The 17,827-nt window shown below is 36.5% G+C and overlaps 2 protein-coding genes across 11 annotated transcripts in view; one reads left to right on the plus strand and one right to left on the minus strand.

Annotated features, from left to right (window-relative positions):
* Positions 1–17,827, minus strand: part of Camta (Calmodulin-binding transcription activator) — a 219,397-nt gene that overhangs the window by 130,458 nt on the left and 71,112 nt on the right. The window lies entirely within an intron of this gene.
* Positions 6,684–12,048, plus strand: LOC100142252 (uncharacterized). Its single transcript, XM_064354856.1, has 2 exons — positions 6,684–8,742; positions 11,909–12,048. The coding sequence occupies exons 1-2, from the start codon at positions 7,099–7,101 to the stop codon at positions 11,960–11,962; spliced, it is 1,698 nt and encodes a 565-aa protein (XP_064210926.1). The 5' UTR covers positions 6,684–7,098; the 3' UTR covers positions 11,963–12,048.

The following is a 17,827-nucleotide window of genomic DNA, read 5'->3' on the forward strand; positions in this document are numbered from 1 at the left end:
TAATTCCATAATTAAAGAAATAAAACAAATATAACTGTTGTAAAGCTAACACCTCACCGGAACCACGAAAAATAAACACATCTACAATTTCAATATTCCACTTCACTAGAGCTAGGAAAAGTTTGTTTAGCCGATGGCAATACTTCCAGCGCCGTAAATTCAGCACCAGCAAATAAAACAAAACGTTATTGCATTAAATAACAACAAAATCAACGCACATAATAGAAAAATAAAAAATTCAAAGCGTTCTTCTAGCGGAATTTCCTGGATAAAATTCTAACATGCAAAAATTCCTTTTTAAAATATTAGGTGCCACCTAAATATCGTAAAATGCATTTTTCTTAATAACAAACACCGACTATTCGAATGCAAACAATGATAAAAACTGGGTTAAATTTTTCTAGCCCGGCGCCTCCACCATTTTTGGCACTCTAGCTCATGCAGTTCTTGGTCGGTTTTATTTAAACACTAATCCCTCCCTTTCCATCTCTAAACGCAAAAATGCATGTTCAAGGTTCTTTAAAAGCCAATCTAACCGCGTCAGTTTCCGCTTCCGTTCGCCATGGTGTGTATTGTCGCCGCGTATTATAAAAACAGCGTTGATTTTTTGAATGCAATTTTCCAAACGCGAGATCCTTATCAAAAAATGCAGCTGACATGTTTAAATCCAGTTAAAAATCAGCTTCGTAAAAACCTTCAACGAGATTAAATTAATCCGTAACGGTTTCGTGAGAATCGTTCTCGTAATCGAATGTGATATCTTAATTATTTCTCGAAAAACGCATACAGCATAGCTCGTTTGTGATTAATAAACTCGTTTTATTCTGGCGAAATTTTGCACTTGTGGTAAAAAATTCAAATTGCCTATACCCACGTCACGGGTCGTCGTTGTCGGAATGAAATTTTCGAGTGGTGGAAGAAAATACTTTAAAAGTGCAGTATTTCATCTTATTCAATACGTAAAGTCATCAGTCATCGTTAGCACGATGTGCCGAGCATTTTAAATAATGGCGTTTACATCTCCCTGTCCTAACATGAATTCTTAAAGAGGCTCGTCTTCATCCTGCCGTTAATGCCCAAAGATTTAAATTTCTTATGGCTTGCAGGGACGTAATGCAATAATAATGACTCAGCTTTCACCTTGGCTTCAGGTGTAAGGGCCTGCACGTGCAGCCGACCGAACCAATAATGTCGTAGCTATTAAGTTTAAGTCCTAATCTATTACAAAGCGAATTGAGAGGGCAAATTGCAGCTTCCTTATCGCAACGAACAGCCCACTAAATATTGTACAACCAGAATGTGACAAATAAGCAACAAAACGTATTGAAAAACGAACCACAAAAATAAAAAAATCCAACATTAGAATACTTTTAAATAAAAATTCCATCCCAGCCGCTGCTATCGCTGCATTACATCATAAGATCGAAAATGTTTAGAATTAGAACAAACTGTGCCACGAAACTTTAGCCACATTTTAGCCGTTTATTTACGGTCGCCCTTTTGAGGTTATATTGTCTTATGCCCGTTTTACACACCTTAAGATGTGGCTAAAGTTACACTTCACTTTCAAGACTTGCTCTAATTCAGTATATTTTCGATCTCATGGTATTAGAAATCAGCTCAGCGTAGATTATGCCCCATAAACAAAAATTTTGCTTAGTTTTCCAAAGATCAAATACGAGTAGATGCCGCAAATAAAATAACCAAATCTAGTTATTTTTTTACCTCTCCTCATCGTCGTTCTTTCCTTTCAGTTTGCTAAATTGTCGTGTGCTAAAGCTAAAAAAAGTGCATTTTATTTCTGAACTTCAACCTTGAACGTAGAATCAAATATTTAATTTTATTTTCATTTCTTTTTTTGATGTTTTTTTTTATCAATACCATTAACTGACGAACTTCCCAGAAAGCATTTTTTTGCAAATAGTCAGTTAATGAATATGAAATTTAAGCCAATTTAAATGTAAAGTCAAAAATAAGTATAGCGGATTGGATAGGCAGTTATTTATTAAAATTACTACAAACAAAGTTGTGTGTTAAAAACAGCCTTTATGTGCATAATGTAATCGGTAATATCTTACAAGTTATTTCTTATAGCTGGAGGGTAACCACTTACAACGTTTTGTTGTTTATCCAGATGGAACACAAAAGTAGTAAAAACTAAGCAGAAAAAAATCTGATAAAGTTTATCCTAAAGTTCTGAGCTTGTCAGCAACATAATCTATCTAAACTAATTATTACACCAAACATTAAAACAAATTCAAAAAGCTGAGAGCCTTTTGCCAAATTTATAACAATTGTAGGTATTCCACATATTAAAATTTCCCATTATTTTTGTCTAGTAACTGTAGTTTTCGCCAACTAATAATTCGGTCATTAGCTTTCATGTTGTTTTGCCAAAGAGGTATACAATACCCTCTCACCGTAATAACATCAGTAAATTTATTGTAGAGAACCTTGAGTTTCATAAGAAGAGTAAGAAGAAGCTAATGACACGTCCTTCAACCATTCCTGCATCTCACCGATTTTTTGTGAAAATAATAATTCTTTTTCAAAACAGGGAATAATTGGTGAATAGTCCAGTTTTCAGAAATACCATCATCCATTGAGTTGTGGTGACCAAGTCATTATTTTTGCAAACTATAATTTTACCGTTTGTAAAATGGTAATAGCTATTAACATACCAAGAATGAACCAAATGTTATTAAAACATCTAAGGCTTGTTATAACATACTGTCATCAGTGGTTTGTTCAAACTTTTATCAGATTCTGTGGATTTAAAAGAAAAAAGAGTTTACCGCTTTCGTGTCACATTGACTAATCGATATGTAGAATAGACAAATTGGTAAGTAAAATTGACATATCGATAGGTAAAATTGCCATTACAATATTGTAAACAGTTTCAACGAATCATATGGTTATGCCATAGTTATCAGACTATTTTCGTGTATGTAACGACTAATTGACAGAATTCGATAAAATCGTTTGTCAGTTTACTTTTTCGCTAGGATGTATTCTTTATAACATGCGATCGAAAATACATTCAATTAGAGCAAGCTGTGCCTGTAGAACATTAACCACATTTTAGCCGTTTGTTTACGGCCGCACTTTTGAAGTTATGTTGTTTATGTTGGTTTTACACAGTATATGATTTGACTAAAGTTACACTTCACTTTCGAGGCTTGCTCTAATTGAGTATATTTTCGATCTCCTGTTATTTGTCCTCTGTTTAACACTTCATCCACATTTTAGCCGTTTATTTACGGCCATAATTTTGAAGTTATGTAAAGTTATACTTTACTTTCAAGGCTTGTTCTAATTGAGTATATTTTCGATCTCATGTTACTTGTCCTCTGTTTAACAAGTTCTAGGTCTCGTTTAAGTCCGGTGTATAAAGTGTTGAAAATATTTATATAAAAACATTTGAGTGTTTTATTCTGGCACATAATTTTGCGGTTATTAGTTACTTTATAACATGAGATCGAAAATATTCTGAATTAGAGCAAGCAATGCCTGCAAAACTTTAGCCACATTTTAGCCATTTATTTGAGGCCGCACTTTTCCGATCTCATGGTATTTATAGACCTTATTCCAAATCTGGTGGCGAACTGACATTGTCAAAAATGACTAAATTTTGACATTAAACACATGTTTACTACTGAAAAAAAAATTGCCCATAAGCGTCGTAATAAAATGATATTCAAATCCACTGATAGCCTTTAGAAAATTATAATAAGAGACGTGAATTGAAGAATAATGAACAAATTAATAACGATAATAGTAATTTTTCTATGTATCTTCGTTCTCAAAATGTATTAAGGTTAAAATAACAACTAAGTAAATTTTAGCGAAAAAAATGCATGCCCATGTATTTCATTATCTTAACCAAGTGAGTGCATTTCAAGAAAGTTTTATGTCACTGTCAGTTCGCCACCAGTTATGGAACCATCTCTACCTCATTGACCTAACACTTTTATAGTGTTTTTTTCTCCATTATACTGTTGTGAATATACTGGTAAATGGCTAAGAGCAATTTTTTTTTAAATTCCCAAATCTTCTAAGTTCTTAAATTCACAACCCCCATATTTTTTCTTATTATTAATACTACCGTCTCAGGTAAATTTCAAATTTTCATATACCTCTTTTATTATTTTTTAAACTTCAGAATCCAAGATACTTTGCCAAACTAAATAAGGTATTATGGTATTTCACAATGCGTTTGATTTGTGATTTTTTATTACAACAAAAATATTTCTAACTCTTCTACTTTCATTTAAATTAAGAAAGTATTAATGCATGAATACAATTTTTTTTATTAATACACATAGTCCTACATTATTCAGCTGCAAAAACGCGTTAATTTCATAGGGAATAAGCAAAAGCAATCAGTATTAACATTATCAGCTTAAAGTTAATATTACCTACAAGTACATCAAGATATAAAAAAGTAAAAAAAATGCCAGTTTTTCCGTTTTAAATAAATCACCCATTTTGCGACTTTTACGTCTTCCTGGTCATTCGACACCCATTTTCCTATAATTATAACCCAAACGGTTTGCACTACAAGCTATAAAGCACCGTGAAAATAGCAATATCCGTCATAAATCGCATCCTGTCCTTGCGTTAATAACATTTAATAAGGATAATAAGTAAATACCGGGATTCCGAAACACACATAGACACACACACAGCGTGCCGTGATGTATGTTATTTAGGTTTTTATTTTGGGTGTGCTCCTGTTTTGCAACGTAATTCCATTATGCACGCAACATTTTTTACCTCTCCTATCCGCCGACACGATCTAACTATCCGGACGCTTCAACTAAACCCATTAATAACCCCAACTATTTGGTCATAAAAGAGCCAATATCGCCGAAAATAGTTATATTATGCAGAGAATGGATATTGCCGAGTACATTGCTGTGTCAACGTCTCAATTGAAAAAGAACGCTGATCATAGCCGAATCTTTCCGATATATAAAACGCCGGTTTTTCCCCGTCTTAATAGCTATTGCACTTGGGTGCATAGACACCTGGTTTAGCCATCGAAATCCCCTGATCGATCTCGGGGATTTAATAAAAAGGCCGATTTGGCAATAAATGCTTTTTACTCCGTATGAGGAGGTTTAATGTCGATAGAAAGCACTAAAGCAGGATAAGTGTGGCCCTATTTTAATAATCGACTCCCTTGGCTTCAATTTCATTTCGCCACTTATTTATTGGATTCGCTCCGCCAGCAACGATAATTTCACAACCGCCCCATTAGCTCCCTTCGAACGATAAAACGCCACGAAACAAATCAGTACGTTCAAACGTTATGGAAACCTGATAGCGTTGGAAAAAATCTGTCAACACAAAAGAGAGAAAAAAATCCCTTTCCGACATCCCTAATTGTTCGAAAAACAAACACAATGGCATTTTAATGAGGCAGGTGGAGCGACGCGAATTTTTTACATCCCCTCCGAATAATATAAAGTATGATATATTCACGACAAAAATCGTAATTTACACGAAAATAGACTTTTTATTACCAAAAAGCACTGCTACTGATATAAAATCTGAAAAGTCATAAACTAACGTTGACAGTCGGTTCCCAACATTTTGCACACAAACGCTACGCAACTCACGAAAAGAATCATTACAACTATTAAATAATAACAATTATTAATATTATAGGAAAAAGTCGAAGCGGTTAACTGACAAACTGTGGAAAGATGATACATACAGACTGTTCCGCCAAAACCCCACATTCAAGAAATTGAAAGTATGAATGAAAACTAGTGTATAGCCATGAACAGGCTGTTTCACACAACTTTACGAAACCTGCGCCTAATGTACGCACCCAAATACAGGGTGATTCAAGTAAAATCAAGAGCCTGACGATCGGCCCATGCAACCCAAAAAACATTACATTCACACACTTGATCCAATTTAAATTAGAATTTGCAAGTTCAATCCAAGTTATCTATCATCTTATGTCTCTCTGACATCAGTGCAGAGAACGATCATTAATGTCATTCAATTCTCGCTGAATGATAGAGAAAGTAGAGAAGTCTTTTCGGTTTCATCTCCAATACAAAATGTATTAAAAAATAAAACATTAAAAGTAGATAAATAGTTATTTCAAAATCATAAATTACAACAATACGAGACGCCCCACCAATAGTTCACCAAAACAATTTGTTGGAAATATATTCACTAATCCTGAGTATAGTAATGACAGTTGTGCACATCATTGTTAGAAAATTGGGCTTCATTACTGAATAAAATTTTCTGAATAAAGTTGTTGTCAACTTGCATTTGTGTTCAGATGACGAAACAAAACTCTAAATCTGCGTTTAAATTAAGTTTTCCTAAGTTCTTGTACTAGCTGTACATGATGAAATGTATTTTCTCTTACAATAAGGAAACTGAAGTCTGGCTGATGCCTGTTGGTTCTGTGCTAATACACGAACTTCATTTTCGAAAGTCCTAGCAGTATGTTTTCTTCTTTTGCAAAGAGGCCAATTTTTTCGATTTTAGGACGTTTAAAAATAATGCCACTAGGATGTTTGTCAAACCCTGTCAGCAACATAAGATAACTTGGATTGCAAACGCCAACCGTAATTAAAATTAGATCAATTGTTAAGTGAAGGGGGCGCTGCTGGTGAAATTGGCGGGAAATGATGACGCGTGAGGCGCGTACGGGCAACGCCCAGTCAGTTGGAAGGACACTGTGGCAGTGTCAATGTCGTTGTTGAATCTAATTTGCTAATAAATTAGTTTTTGGGTGAATTCCGAGTTTCATTTACAGAGCAGCGGTAGGATATTGCTCAAATAATCGTTTCCGATAGAGAGTGGTGAATTGTGGTGATTTTGTGAGGAATTTGTGGGTCGCCAAGGCAAGGGCCAAAAATTGAAGTTTTGGGAATCTGTACCGTTTCATTCGTAACAAAATTGTGTTTTACGACTTGAAATCGAACAAATCAATCGGGTGCTAGCCGAATTTATCTGGTTTTTCTGATTTCTGACGAGTTCTAGGAGTTACGCAACCACACGCTGTCAATTTTCATTTGGGTGTGGCTCAAAAGGCGCGAAAAGTTTTCTGGTGAGATTTTCGCAATGGGGCGTCACAGGTACCGAGGAAATGTGGACTCGGACGACTCGGACTCAAGTGACGATGAGCCACGGCCGAAAAGGTCCGCGCCTGGGGTCTCCACTACAGTAAATTCACCCCCAGTTTCGGCCGAATCCGCTAGAATCGCGAGACTTGAGCAACTCGTGGAAAACTTGAATCGACGTTTGCTAAACCGCAATTTTGAGCACACATCAGGACAAGTTGGCATTAAAATTGACTTGATTCCTGAATTCGCTCCAGGAAACCCCAATTTTAGTACCACTAAGTGGTTGCATAAAATTGACCAATTGGCTCTCGTGAACGGTTGGGACGAACGTACAACGATTTACGGCATGATAAGTCGACTCAAGGGGTTGGCCAAGGAGTGGTACGACAATCTCGATCCCTCAGCATACGACCGGAGCTGGGATGAATGGAAACGTTTGTTACAAGCCACCTTCCCCGATCACCACGATTATGCTTCCACACTTCGTAAGCTAGTGAATAGGGTGAAGGAAGATGGTGAAACCTGGGCACAATATTATTTTGGGAAATTAAATCTGTTGCAGGCTTGTGACATAACAGGAACGAATGCAGTCTCCTGTCTTATTGATGGAATCACTGACGTGACTCTCAGAAATGGGGCTAGAGCAGGGCGTTACGTTACACCCGAAAGCTTGTACGCTGAGTATTTGTCGACTCTGAGATCCGAAGGTGACAAGCGGGATACGCTCGCAAAGCAGGCGCCTCGGGAAAGGAGGAGGTTCCTTCCAAGTCGAGTCGAAGCACAAAAACTGTATTCGTCAGTTCGGTGTTACAATTGTCGTAATCGAGGACATGTTGCGACAAAGTGCCCGAAACCAAGAATTGAGTGCAAGAAATGTGGTCGCATTGGACATGTGGATGCTGAGTGCCGACGTGGTAACGTAGTAAAAGAAAACATGTCTAAGCAGGCACTAACGACAAGTGTAGCTGACGCAAGTAATAATAAGAATTATTACATAGACATTAAGGTCAATGGTAAGCCGACGCGAGCTTACATTGACTCAGGAGCTGAACCGGTCCTTGTCAAGCAAAGTGTTGCTAGAGAATTGGGACTGATGTGGCAGCCAAGTTTACATTTGATTCGTGGTTATGGCCAGGGAATCACCAAAGTGCATGGGGAAGTCGAAGTAGAGCTAGAAGTGGATCTTGTCAAGGCAAACGTAAAAGCTTTGATCGTCGAAGACAGTGCACAACGTGTGCCTGTCATAGTGGGACAGACCTTCCTGAATGCGGGTGCTAATACGATTATAGCAAATGAGGAAGCTGTGAGAGTAGTTGACGGAAACAACGAATCGATCCAAGCATTTCTAGGCCAACTTCCGACACGAAAAGTTGCACTTTGGGCGGAAGAGGAAACAGTGATCCCTCCTCAATCCATTGGTTGCATACGAATCAAGGCAAAAGACGATGGGTGGAAAGGAGCTTATTACGTTGAAGGGTGTCAACGTCCGAGACCAGGGTTCGAACACGTTGTTCATCGGTGTGTCACATGTGATGGAGGCCTAGTGACCGTTCGCAATCTATCGCACCAAGATCTGGTCTATCGAAAGGCGCAAATCGTTGCGAGAGCTGAGCCTTGCGAGCAGGAAAGGACAGCTACGACGGTGAGTGTCTTTTCTGTGAGGAAGGTTGAGGTAAAGAGTTTTCAACGGTGGGAACTTCTTACACAAGTCAATAAGAATCTAGACCCGGCTCAGTTCGAGCAATTGTTACAACTCGTTAACGAATTTCGAGATTGTTTTGCACGAAATGTAGCGGAAATAGGTGCCACAACTGCGGCAGAAATGAAGCTAACTTTGACTGATGATAAACCTGTAATTTATCGTCCTTATCGGTTATCGCATCACGAAAGAAGAATTGTTCGAGATATAGTAAATGACTTGTTAGGTAGCGGAGTCATACGAGAATCAGACTCGCCATATTCGAGTCCCATACTGTTGGTGCGGAAGAAAGATGGGCAACACCGTATGTGTGTTGATTATCGGCAATTAAATTCGAAAACAATCAAAGATCGCTTTCCGTTACCACGAGTAGATGAACATTTGGATAAACTAAACGGTGCAAAGTTTTTCACCACACTAGATCTCGCGAGTGGGTACTATCAGATCCCAATGGCCACCGAATCGATTCCAAAGACAGCATTTGTTACGCCTGATGGGCATTACGAGTTTGTCCGCATGCCTTTTGGTCTAGCCAACGCTCCGGCAGTGTTTCAGCGAGCTATGAATAAGGTGTTGGGTCCATTACGGTTTCAGACCGCTTTTTGTTACATAGATGATCTTCTGATACCTTCCAAAGACTTTGAAACAGGTCTTAACAATTTACGAACGGTGTTTCAATTGCTTCGACAGTTCGGATTGACTCTAAAGCTGAGTAAATGTTGCTTCTTTGGAAGTCAAATAGAGTATTTAGGGCATGAGATCAGTGCGGAAGGCATTAAGCCAGGCGAGACAAAAATCAAAGCGGTGACAGCTTTTCCCAAACCAACAGACGTACACAAACTTAGGCAATTCTTAGGTTTGTGTGGGTACTTTCGAAAGTACGTGAAAGATTACGCAACAATAGCAAATAGTTTGACGAGTCTCCTAAAGAAAGGCAGTGCATTTGTTTGGGAAGAAGCACAAGAGCGGGCTTTTCAGACTTTAAAAGACATCTTGACGAGCAGACCAGTTCTTGCAATTTACGACGCGGAAGCTGAAACGGAGTTACACACTGACGCTTCTAAAGTTGGAATTGGTGGCATTCTGTTGCAACGACAAGGTGATGGATCTTTGCGTCCAGTTATGTTTTTCAGCCGACAGACGACCAAAGAGGAACAAAGGTACCACTCGTACGAGCTAGAAACGCTAGCGGTGACTGTAATGCTTTACGAACAACCCTTACCAAGAGAGATTTGATTCCACGAATTGGGAGATGGTGGTTGTTGACTTCTGAGTTCGACTTTACTGTAGAATACAGACCTGGCAGTAAAATGAGTCACGTTGACGCTTTGAGTAGAAATCCGGTATTAGATCCTTCGGAGCCTTCAGTGGAAGTCTTGCATATTAATGTTAACGATGATGATTGGATTTTAGCTGTTCAAATGAAAGATGCGAGATGCGCATTGTTGAAGGAAATATTGGAAAAATCACCGACGAACGCTGAAGAGCGTGCCATTCACAAAGAGTACAAACTAAAGGATGGTCGAGTATTCAAACAGACTGAGTCAGGATTAAAATGGGTCGTACCAAAAGCGGTAAGACGCCAGATTTTATTAGCACACCACGATGGAATTGGCCATTTATCGAATGAGAAAACTTTGGCATCTGTGTCGAAATCTTATTGGTTTCCTTCAATGCGGAGGTATGTTCATAAATATATTTCTAGCTGCTTGGAGTGTCTCTACAATAAGGAAGCCGGAGGAAAGCAGCCAGGATTTTTGAATCCCATACCTAAGAATTCGCAACCATTTGACACATTGCACATGGATCATTTGGGACCATTTGTAAAGAGCAAATCACATAATTCTTATCTTTTAGCAGTTATCGATGCATTTACTAAATTTGTCTTTCTCAGGGCCGTGCCTAATACTAAGGTGGGCCCTGTTTTATCATTTTTAGCTTCTCTTACAGGAATGTTTGGTGTACCTAAACGTATAATAGCCGATCGTGGGGCTTGTTTTTCTAGCAAAAAGTTTAAGACACATTGTACCGATTTAAACGTTAAATTAGTACTAACCGCGACTGCCACACCACGGGCTAATGGCCAGGTGGAGCGATTAAATCGTACGATTTTATCTCAGCTTGCTGCTAGCTCGAGAGAAGAAGAGAAATGGGATGACTTTGTGAGTAGAATTAGTTGGGGTATTAATTCTACGCCGAATTCGACTACGGGCAAAAGTCCATACGAATTGTTGTTGGGGTATACACCTCGACATGCTAATGACTCAATCCTCACCAACGTGGTGACAGAGGGTGTTCATGATGGTGATTTGCCACGGACACGAGCAGACGTTGCTCAGCGTGTCGAAAAGGAACAGCAGAAGCAAAAAGAGCGTTATGACAAGCGACGCTGTGCCCCAAAGAGATTTAATGCAGGTGATCTCGTGTTGGTACGCACCACGCGAGCTTCAAACGAGGGCAAAAGTCGGAAGCTGTTACCTAAATATTCGGGACCGTACCGAATTCAGAAAGTGCTCGACTACGATAGGTACGTCGTGACGGACATGCCGGGGGCGACGCGTTCCCAAAAACGATATGAGGGTGTTCACTCAGTGGACAAATTGAGACATTACGTTGTCGCCACGACGAGTGGAGACGAAACAATAGGCGATGTCAGTGACGAATGACTGAGTTCGCTGTGAAGCTGAGTGAAGTTCAACGTGAACTCACGATTTTGGGCCCAAATGTTGTTTTTAAGCGCTTTACGTTGAAACTCATGAGTTAATGATTTGTTGTTGTTGTTATTGTTCTGGTTCTTGTTATTGTTCTTCTACTTATTCTTGAGGTTACTGATCTTGTTGGTGTTGGTGTTCTTGTTGTTGTTGTTGTTGTTGGTGTTCTTATTGTTGTTCTTAATTAATTCTCAACGTGAGAAACACGATTATGGTTATTTTCAGATTCATTCTCAACGTGAGAAACACGATTATGATTATTTTCAGATTCATTCTCAACGTGAGAAACACGATTATGATTATTTTCAGGTTGTTTATAAATAGTTCTTAAGTGGGACTCGGGCTGTAGATGCATACTACGGCTCGGATACATGGTATTGGTTAATTACTTGTTTTAGAAACACCGGTGGTTCCCCGAGGACGTGGAACACGGAAGCGTGGCCGACTGTTAAGTGAAGGGGGCGCTGCTGGTGAAATTGGCGGGAAATGATGACGCGTGAGGCGCGTACGGGCAACGCCCAGTCAGTTGGAAGGACACTGTGGCAGTGTCAATGTCGTTGTTGAATCTAATTTGCTAATAAATTAGTTTTTGGGTGAATTCCGAGTTTCATTTACACAATACGTAAATAAAATTTGTTTTTTGGGTTAAATCGCCAAATGCGATTTAATCACTATCTTATTTGAAGCACCCTGTATACAAAAGTCACAAAATTCTAGATACAAAAAATTTACATTTAATTATAAGATTTTTGGAAATCCGCGGCAGTAGATGTCAAACTAATCACTGTTCCATTAATTATCAGGAATAGCTAATTTTCAGCAACAGTTATCATGTGTTCTATTAAGGACGGAATGAATATGATTCTAAACTACCTATTTTAATTACTAGAAGTAAACAAACTAGAAAAGACTATAATTTTTTTTAATTTGTAATCAAGTTCGTATTGGAATGTGTATTCTTGGTGGCATTTTACAGGCGCAAGCCTAGTAAAATTATGTGAAACACCTTATACTTCTAGTTTTCAAAATATTAATTTTTTGAAACTTTTTGAATTTACACCTTCTACTTTAAAAATCAATAATTCTCCCGTTTTTAGAAAACATATTTAAAAAATAAAAAAGCAGTCCTATAGATTTTCTTCAGTGGGTTCAAAATTAGGAAAAAAATTTACAAAACTCCAAAATCTTAAGGCTATTTTTGGACAACTTCAATAAGCTTAAGTCAATTTTTCAAATAAAATACCTCAATTTTTATTTCACTCAGTGGAAGAAAATTTAATTTTGTAACGATCTGTATCAGCATTTTATACTTATTATTTAAATGTATTAGCATTTATTCCCTATACCTATCTGTGATAATTTTCAAGTTATGTTAGTTTTCTTTGACATTGCCGGAAATTCCTTATTAGCAACAGATGTTTTTGCACAGTTTGACAAAGAAACATTTCTCACTGAATAAACGATAAGTTCTGTTCAAAATTTAACTTTCGTTTCCGTTAAAACAAAATAAATTCACTAAATTTAGATTTAAAAAGGTTTATCATGTTTCCATGGCAACCTATGTGAAAAGACTTATGGCTAATGAATTTTTCAATGCCAACAATAAGTTGTATAACTTGGAAACTGTTAAAGATAAGTGAAGGAAATATTAATTACTTATTTATTAATTATAAATCTTAATCTTAAAATTTGGGGTTCGTTATTTTTTTTTTAATTTCGAAAACCCCAAAAAAAGTCTAAACATCTTTCAAATAAGCCAAAAAAATATATTAAAAAAATTAAAAACTGCGAAGTTATCGCAGTTTTTGAAGTCAACGATGCAAATCCAAAAATTTTCAAAAATACCCTAAATATTTTGAAAACCACAAAATTTAGGTATACGGAAAGCTTTCCATTTAAAATAAGAAAAAAGATAACGACTTCCAGTAAAACCAAAAGTGGTGCCATGTTGAAAATATTTTCAATGATCTCGACCTAACGGATTATGGTTGTTTACACATTTTCAAAAGACTATCCTTATTAAAACTCCCAATACTTTTAATTAGAGATTTAGATATATACTACAGGATGTTTCACACAACTTTACGAGGCCTGCGCCTAATATACAAAAGTCACAAAACACTAGATACAAAAAAATCACATTTAAGTATATATTTAATTTTTAGAAACTAATGAAGTAGTCAAACTAATCACTGTCTCATTAGTAGTTATGAATTGCTATTTTTCAGAAATAGTTAACATGTGTTAACCATGAATATGATTTCAATCCATCTATCTTATTCACTAACTAACTTAAAACGCTGTGATTTCTTTAAGGGACGAACAAACTAGAGAAGACTATTAAATTTTTCAAAAAACATAATCGAGTTTGTTTAGAAATATGTATGTTTGGTGGCATTTTACAAGAGCACTCCTCGTAAAATTATGTTAAACACCCCGTATAATTTAATAACTTCGAGTTTTTCTTACTTGAAAGAAAAAACTGGTGTCCCAAACAAGCAGAAAGAAGCTCAAAATTGATTTCACAATAACACCATCGAAAACTAAACAAAAAAATTGAACTTTTAATAAATACAACGTGTCTCAGCTAAGACTTTCGAACTTAATATCTCCCGTTATTTGTCAACGGATTGTTATGAAATTTAGAATGCACATATTTCAGGAGGTGGTCTTTCAATTAGGAGCAAAAAAATGACCTCAAGTTAAAAAATTAAATTTTAAAACACATTTTTTTTATTTAAAATAAAGCCAAATTACCGTTGAATCATTAAACCTCAAAAAATAAACGGCCACACAAAAAATTAACCAAAACGCTCGGCTGATCCAAGAAAAAAATTAAATTTTGTTGTTAAAGACTCAATCCAAATTTTGATAGTAATTTGAGCAGTTACTCGAAAATTATTTTCGAAAGCAAAAACCGTGGTTAAATTTGCACGTTTCACGAGTTTACTCGCATCCAGCTCTGAGTTCAAAGCATGGTTTCGTCCCATCGCTAAGTTTCTTTCAGGTCTCCTCAAAGTCTCCGATTTTTTCTCTCCCCCTCGCGTTCATATTTCATAACGACATGAATGGAAAACTTGTAGTCTTGTAAACGATGTCGGCAAACAAGTTGTAAAGTATAAGTCGAAAAGTGGATGAGAACATCATCCACCATCACCCTCGAACTAAAACAAAACTGTCAAAAGCTAATTGCAAAACGGGTTAACCTGTAAAGTCATAAAGTTCCCTCCCACAGTTAATTAAATGTAATGGTTGAAAAGGCCTTTCAGGCAATTTCACTTGCACGGACGTCGGCCATTGTGAGAAAGGAAGGTCGCCATCGTAATTTCTCGAATCAAGACCCAGAAACGAAGGAAATTGCGCACTCAATCACCTGAATGGGCCTTGTTAAAAATTTCATGTTTTGCTGTTTACGTGTTGAAATAATTTTGGAATTTGAAACAACTCGCCGTTTATGGCACCTAATCGGACTTGGAGATCGCCATTACATTATCTCAGCACACGTGAATGTACTCGTAGCACAATAGATCCGACTAAATGTACCGTAAAATACAGATTTAAATTAAAACCCCTGGTGTTTATTTTTCCTTTGCTAGCTCCCCGTCCTTGGTTTCGATTTGACCGTTCCAGAGACGGCACCACCGTCGCCCCCTTTCAGTGTAGCTCTCCCATTTTACGATTCCCATAAATCAGTACAAGTTTACATCAAGAAAACTCCATCTTATTACGCTACATTACTCGACAAATACAATGTCTCTACGTGCCGTGAGACTTCCAAATTTATCCACTGCCGAATCGGATATGATTGCATTTCGACTCTATTATTTTCCGAAGATATTCCCTTTCCCAATTCTATCCTAGTACACATAAAATTTTATTGGAAATGCAAATACCGTTAGCTTAATCTAAATATTTGCGAAAACCGACGCGAAAAATAGAACCGTATTACCCCAAAACATGGTACGTTTGACGGTTATTTGACGATTTACGCAAACAAAACCAATGTTACACCACGAAAAAAGCTTTTCCGCTTGATGCTTGACAATCGAATAACGAATAAAGACGTGGCGGCGAAATCGGCTTGCCAATGGGCTGATTTCATCACAAATCTTTACGCTTATTACCCGAGATAGAGTAATCGGGAAAAACTGGTGAAAGCTGTTTGTTTTAGAATTAATTTTGGGTGGCCATAGATAATTTGGAGGGATGTCCTGGGGCGGGTATCGTCGGTTGCATGTCGCGGAGGATGTAAGATTATGCATTTTGAACGTGAATGCAAATTTTCCTTTAAAAATTGCGCCATAAAGCACATGAACCGGAAAGAAAACATTCTTTGTGAATAATGCATCACTTAAGTAAACGAAAATCTCGAGTAAAGTGCCCCGTAAAGCACAGGATAACGCACACACCGGATCCGAAAATTGTTTTTTAATAAGGGAGTATTTTATTTCAGCGCATATCCGGTCATTATGTTTTCGTGCACCTTATTATCTTGTCAGCTGGTTTTTTTCTACCTTATTTCTCAGTACACCTAGTTTACGTCGGTTTTATTCTCGTTACATGAGAAATTCAATTATCGTTTCAACACGGAAACGGTTTCAAATAATACCCGCATTCTTCCACTTATTTATTACTTATGCTCTAAAGTAGCTACGTTTAATTTTTACAACTGCTATACCCTACAATTTAAATTCAATTTATACACGTAAATTTAAAACACTTCGTTTAGGATAGAATACGACATAGTTGCATGCCCGTACTCTATTTTCGTGAAAGTCGTCTATGCAGAAATGAAAATAACACCGCCTCATCAGCATAAAGGTCGACTCTAATTCAATACCAATGCCGAAGTTTTAACATATCCAACAATTAACACCAATTGCTTTCAAATTTTCTTAAATAAGTTATTAATTGTAGGTAAGTTTTAAAACATAATTTATTAATATTATCACTCAAACTGTTAAGAGGTCAAAATACCACTAACATAATTCATTATCACAAAAAATCACATACTCGTAACATCTGATTTTTTTCTAAAAAAATATGAATATTATTTCGTTAAATAGAAACGAAAAATCTCTCCTGCTAACAATTCGTGCTGAAAATTCACTATTTGGCCCAAGACGCAATAATTTTGTCAGTTTTTAGTTTTAATATGACATTTTTCAATTAGGAACGCAATTATTTCGACAAATTCCGTCAAAAATAAACAAAAAAATCGTCGAGTGGAATCAGACATGTATTTTTCCCCAAAAAATTGCCGAATTGGACAAAAAATAATGCAATTTTTGCTCATTTCGAGCACTAAAACGCGTTTCTAAAATTCGTTATTAAACCAAAAAGTGAATTCACTAATTAGGTCAAAATTGCCATTTTTTAGCAACCGTCAGTAAAGTGTATTTTGTGAGCTGCAAGCATTAATAACGTAATACGGTTGTCAAATTATTGTTTTAATGTAAAGATACATCAGTTATCGCTTCCGCAACTAAACAGACATTCGTAATATTCAAAACATGCAAAATAAAAATTTAATGCCTTTATTTTTTGAGGGTTTTAGCACGTTGTTCAATCAAAACGCAAAGCTGCAATAAATAAATAAAAATCGTTAAAAATAAGCTGAACACTCACAACTTAGTTCAAAAATTGTATTACTTTTTTGTTTCTTTAAATAATATTGCATTATACCTACCCACATAAAGCAATTTTCTTCCACATAAACTAAAAAATACTTTTTACAGTTCCATCAAGTTACGTAGAATACTAGTTCTTTTAAAAAGATGTCAAACTTTAGGACATTACAGCAGTCATTGCGAAAATTTCTGCAAAGATATAAACTCCTTGCTGCTTTGCCCATGTAGTCATTTTTGTCCAAAATTCAAAAGCTATTTAGTTTAATTAAAAATGACTTGGCTATCTAATTAATGTGTATACAAAAAAAGGAAAAGCAAAAATTTGCAACAATATGGTTTAAAAAGGTGCTCCCCCCAACTTTTGTGACATAAATATGACCTTTAAATCAGAAAAAGTTTCTCTTATTATGTGACAAAAATTGTCAATTGTTAAGTGTACCTGAAGTTTGACAACCTATTTTTGAAGCAGCCTTTATACCACGTTACTAATAATAACTGTTGAAACAGTTTAGTTTATATTGTCTCTGACTAGGCGGATAAATGGTTTCCAGCTTAAAATGACAAAATTCAAATAAATGTTTTTTTAAAAAAGCTTTCGAGTTAGGTTTCTAAAATTCCTAAAAGCTTTGGAAATGGTAAGCACTTCTGTTCTTATATTGGGTAAACAGTGCGTTTTTTAGACGTCAT

This window comes from Tribolium castaneum, chromosome 2 (genome assembly GCF_031307605.1).
Source record: "Tribolium castaneum strain GA2 chromosome 2, icTriCast1.1, whole genome shotgun sequence".
NCBI lineage: Eukaryota > Metazoa > Arthropoda > Insecta > Coleoptera > Tenebrionidae > Tribolium > Tribolium castaneum.

Bases quoted from the DNA above. Each gene is read 5' to 3' on its own strand.
- LOC100142252 (XM_064354856.1), top strand. From the start codon at position 7,099: ATGGGGCGTCACAGGTACCGAGGAAATGTGGACTCGGACGACTCGGAC. The intron at 8,743-11,908 runs GTGAGTGTCTTT...TACTTGTTTTAG, and splicing joins AGGAAAGGACAGCTACGACG to AAACACCGGTGGTTCCCCGA.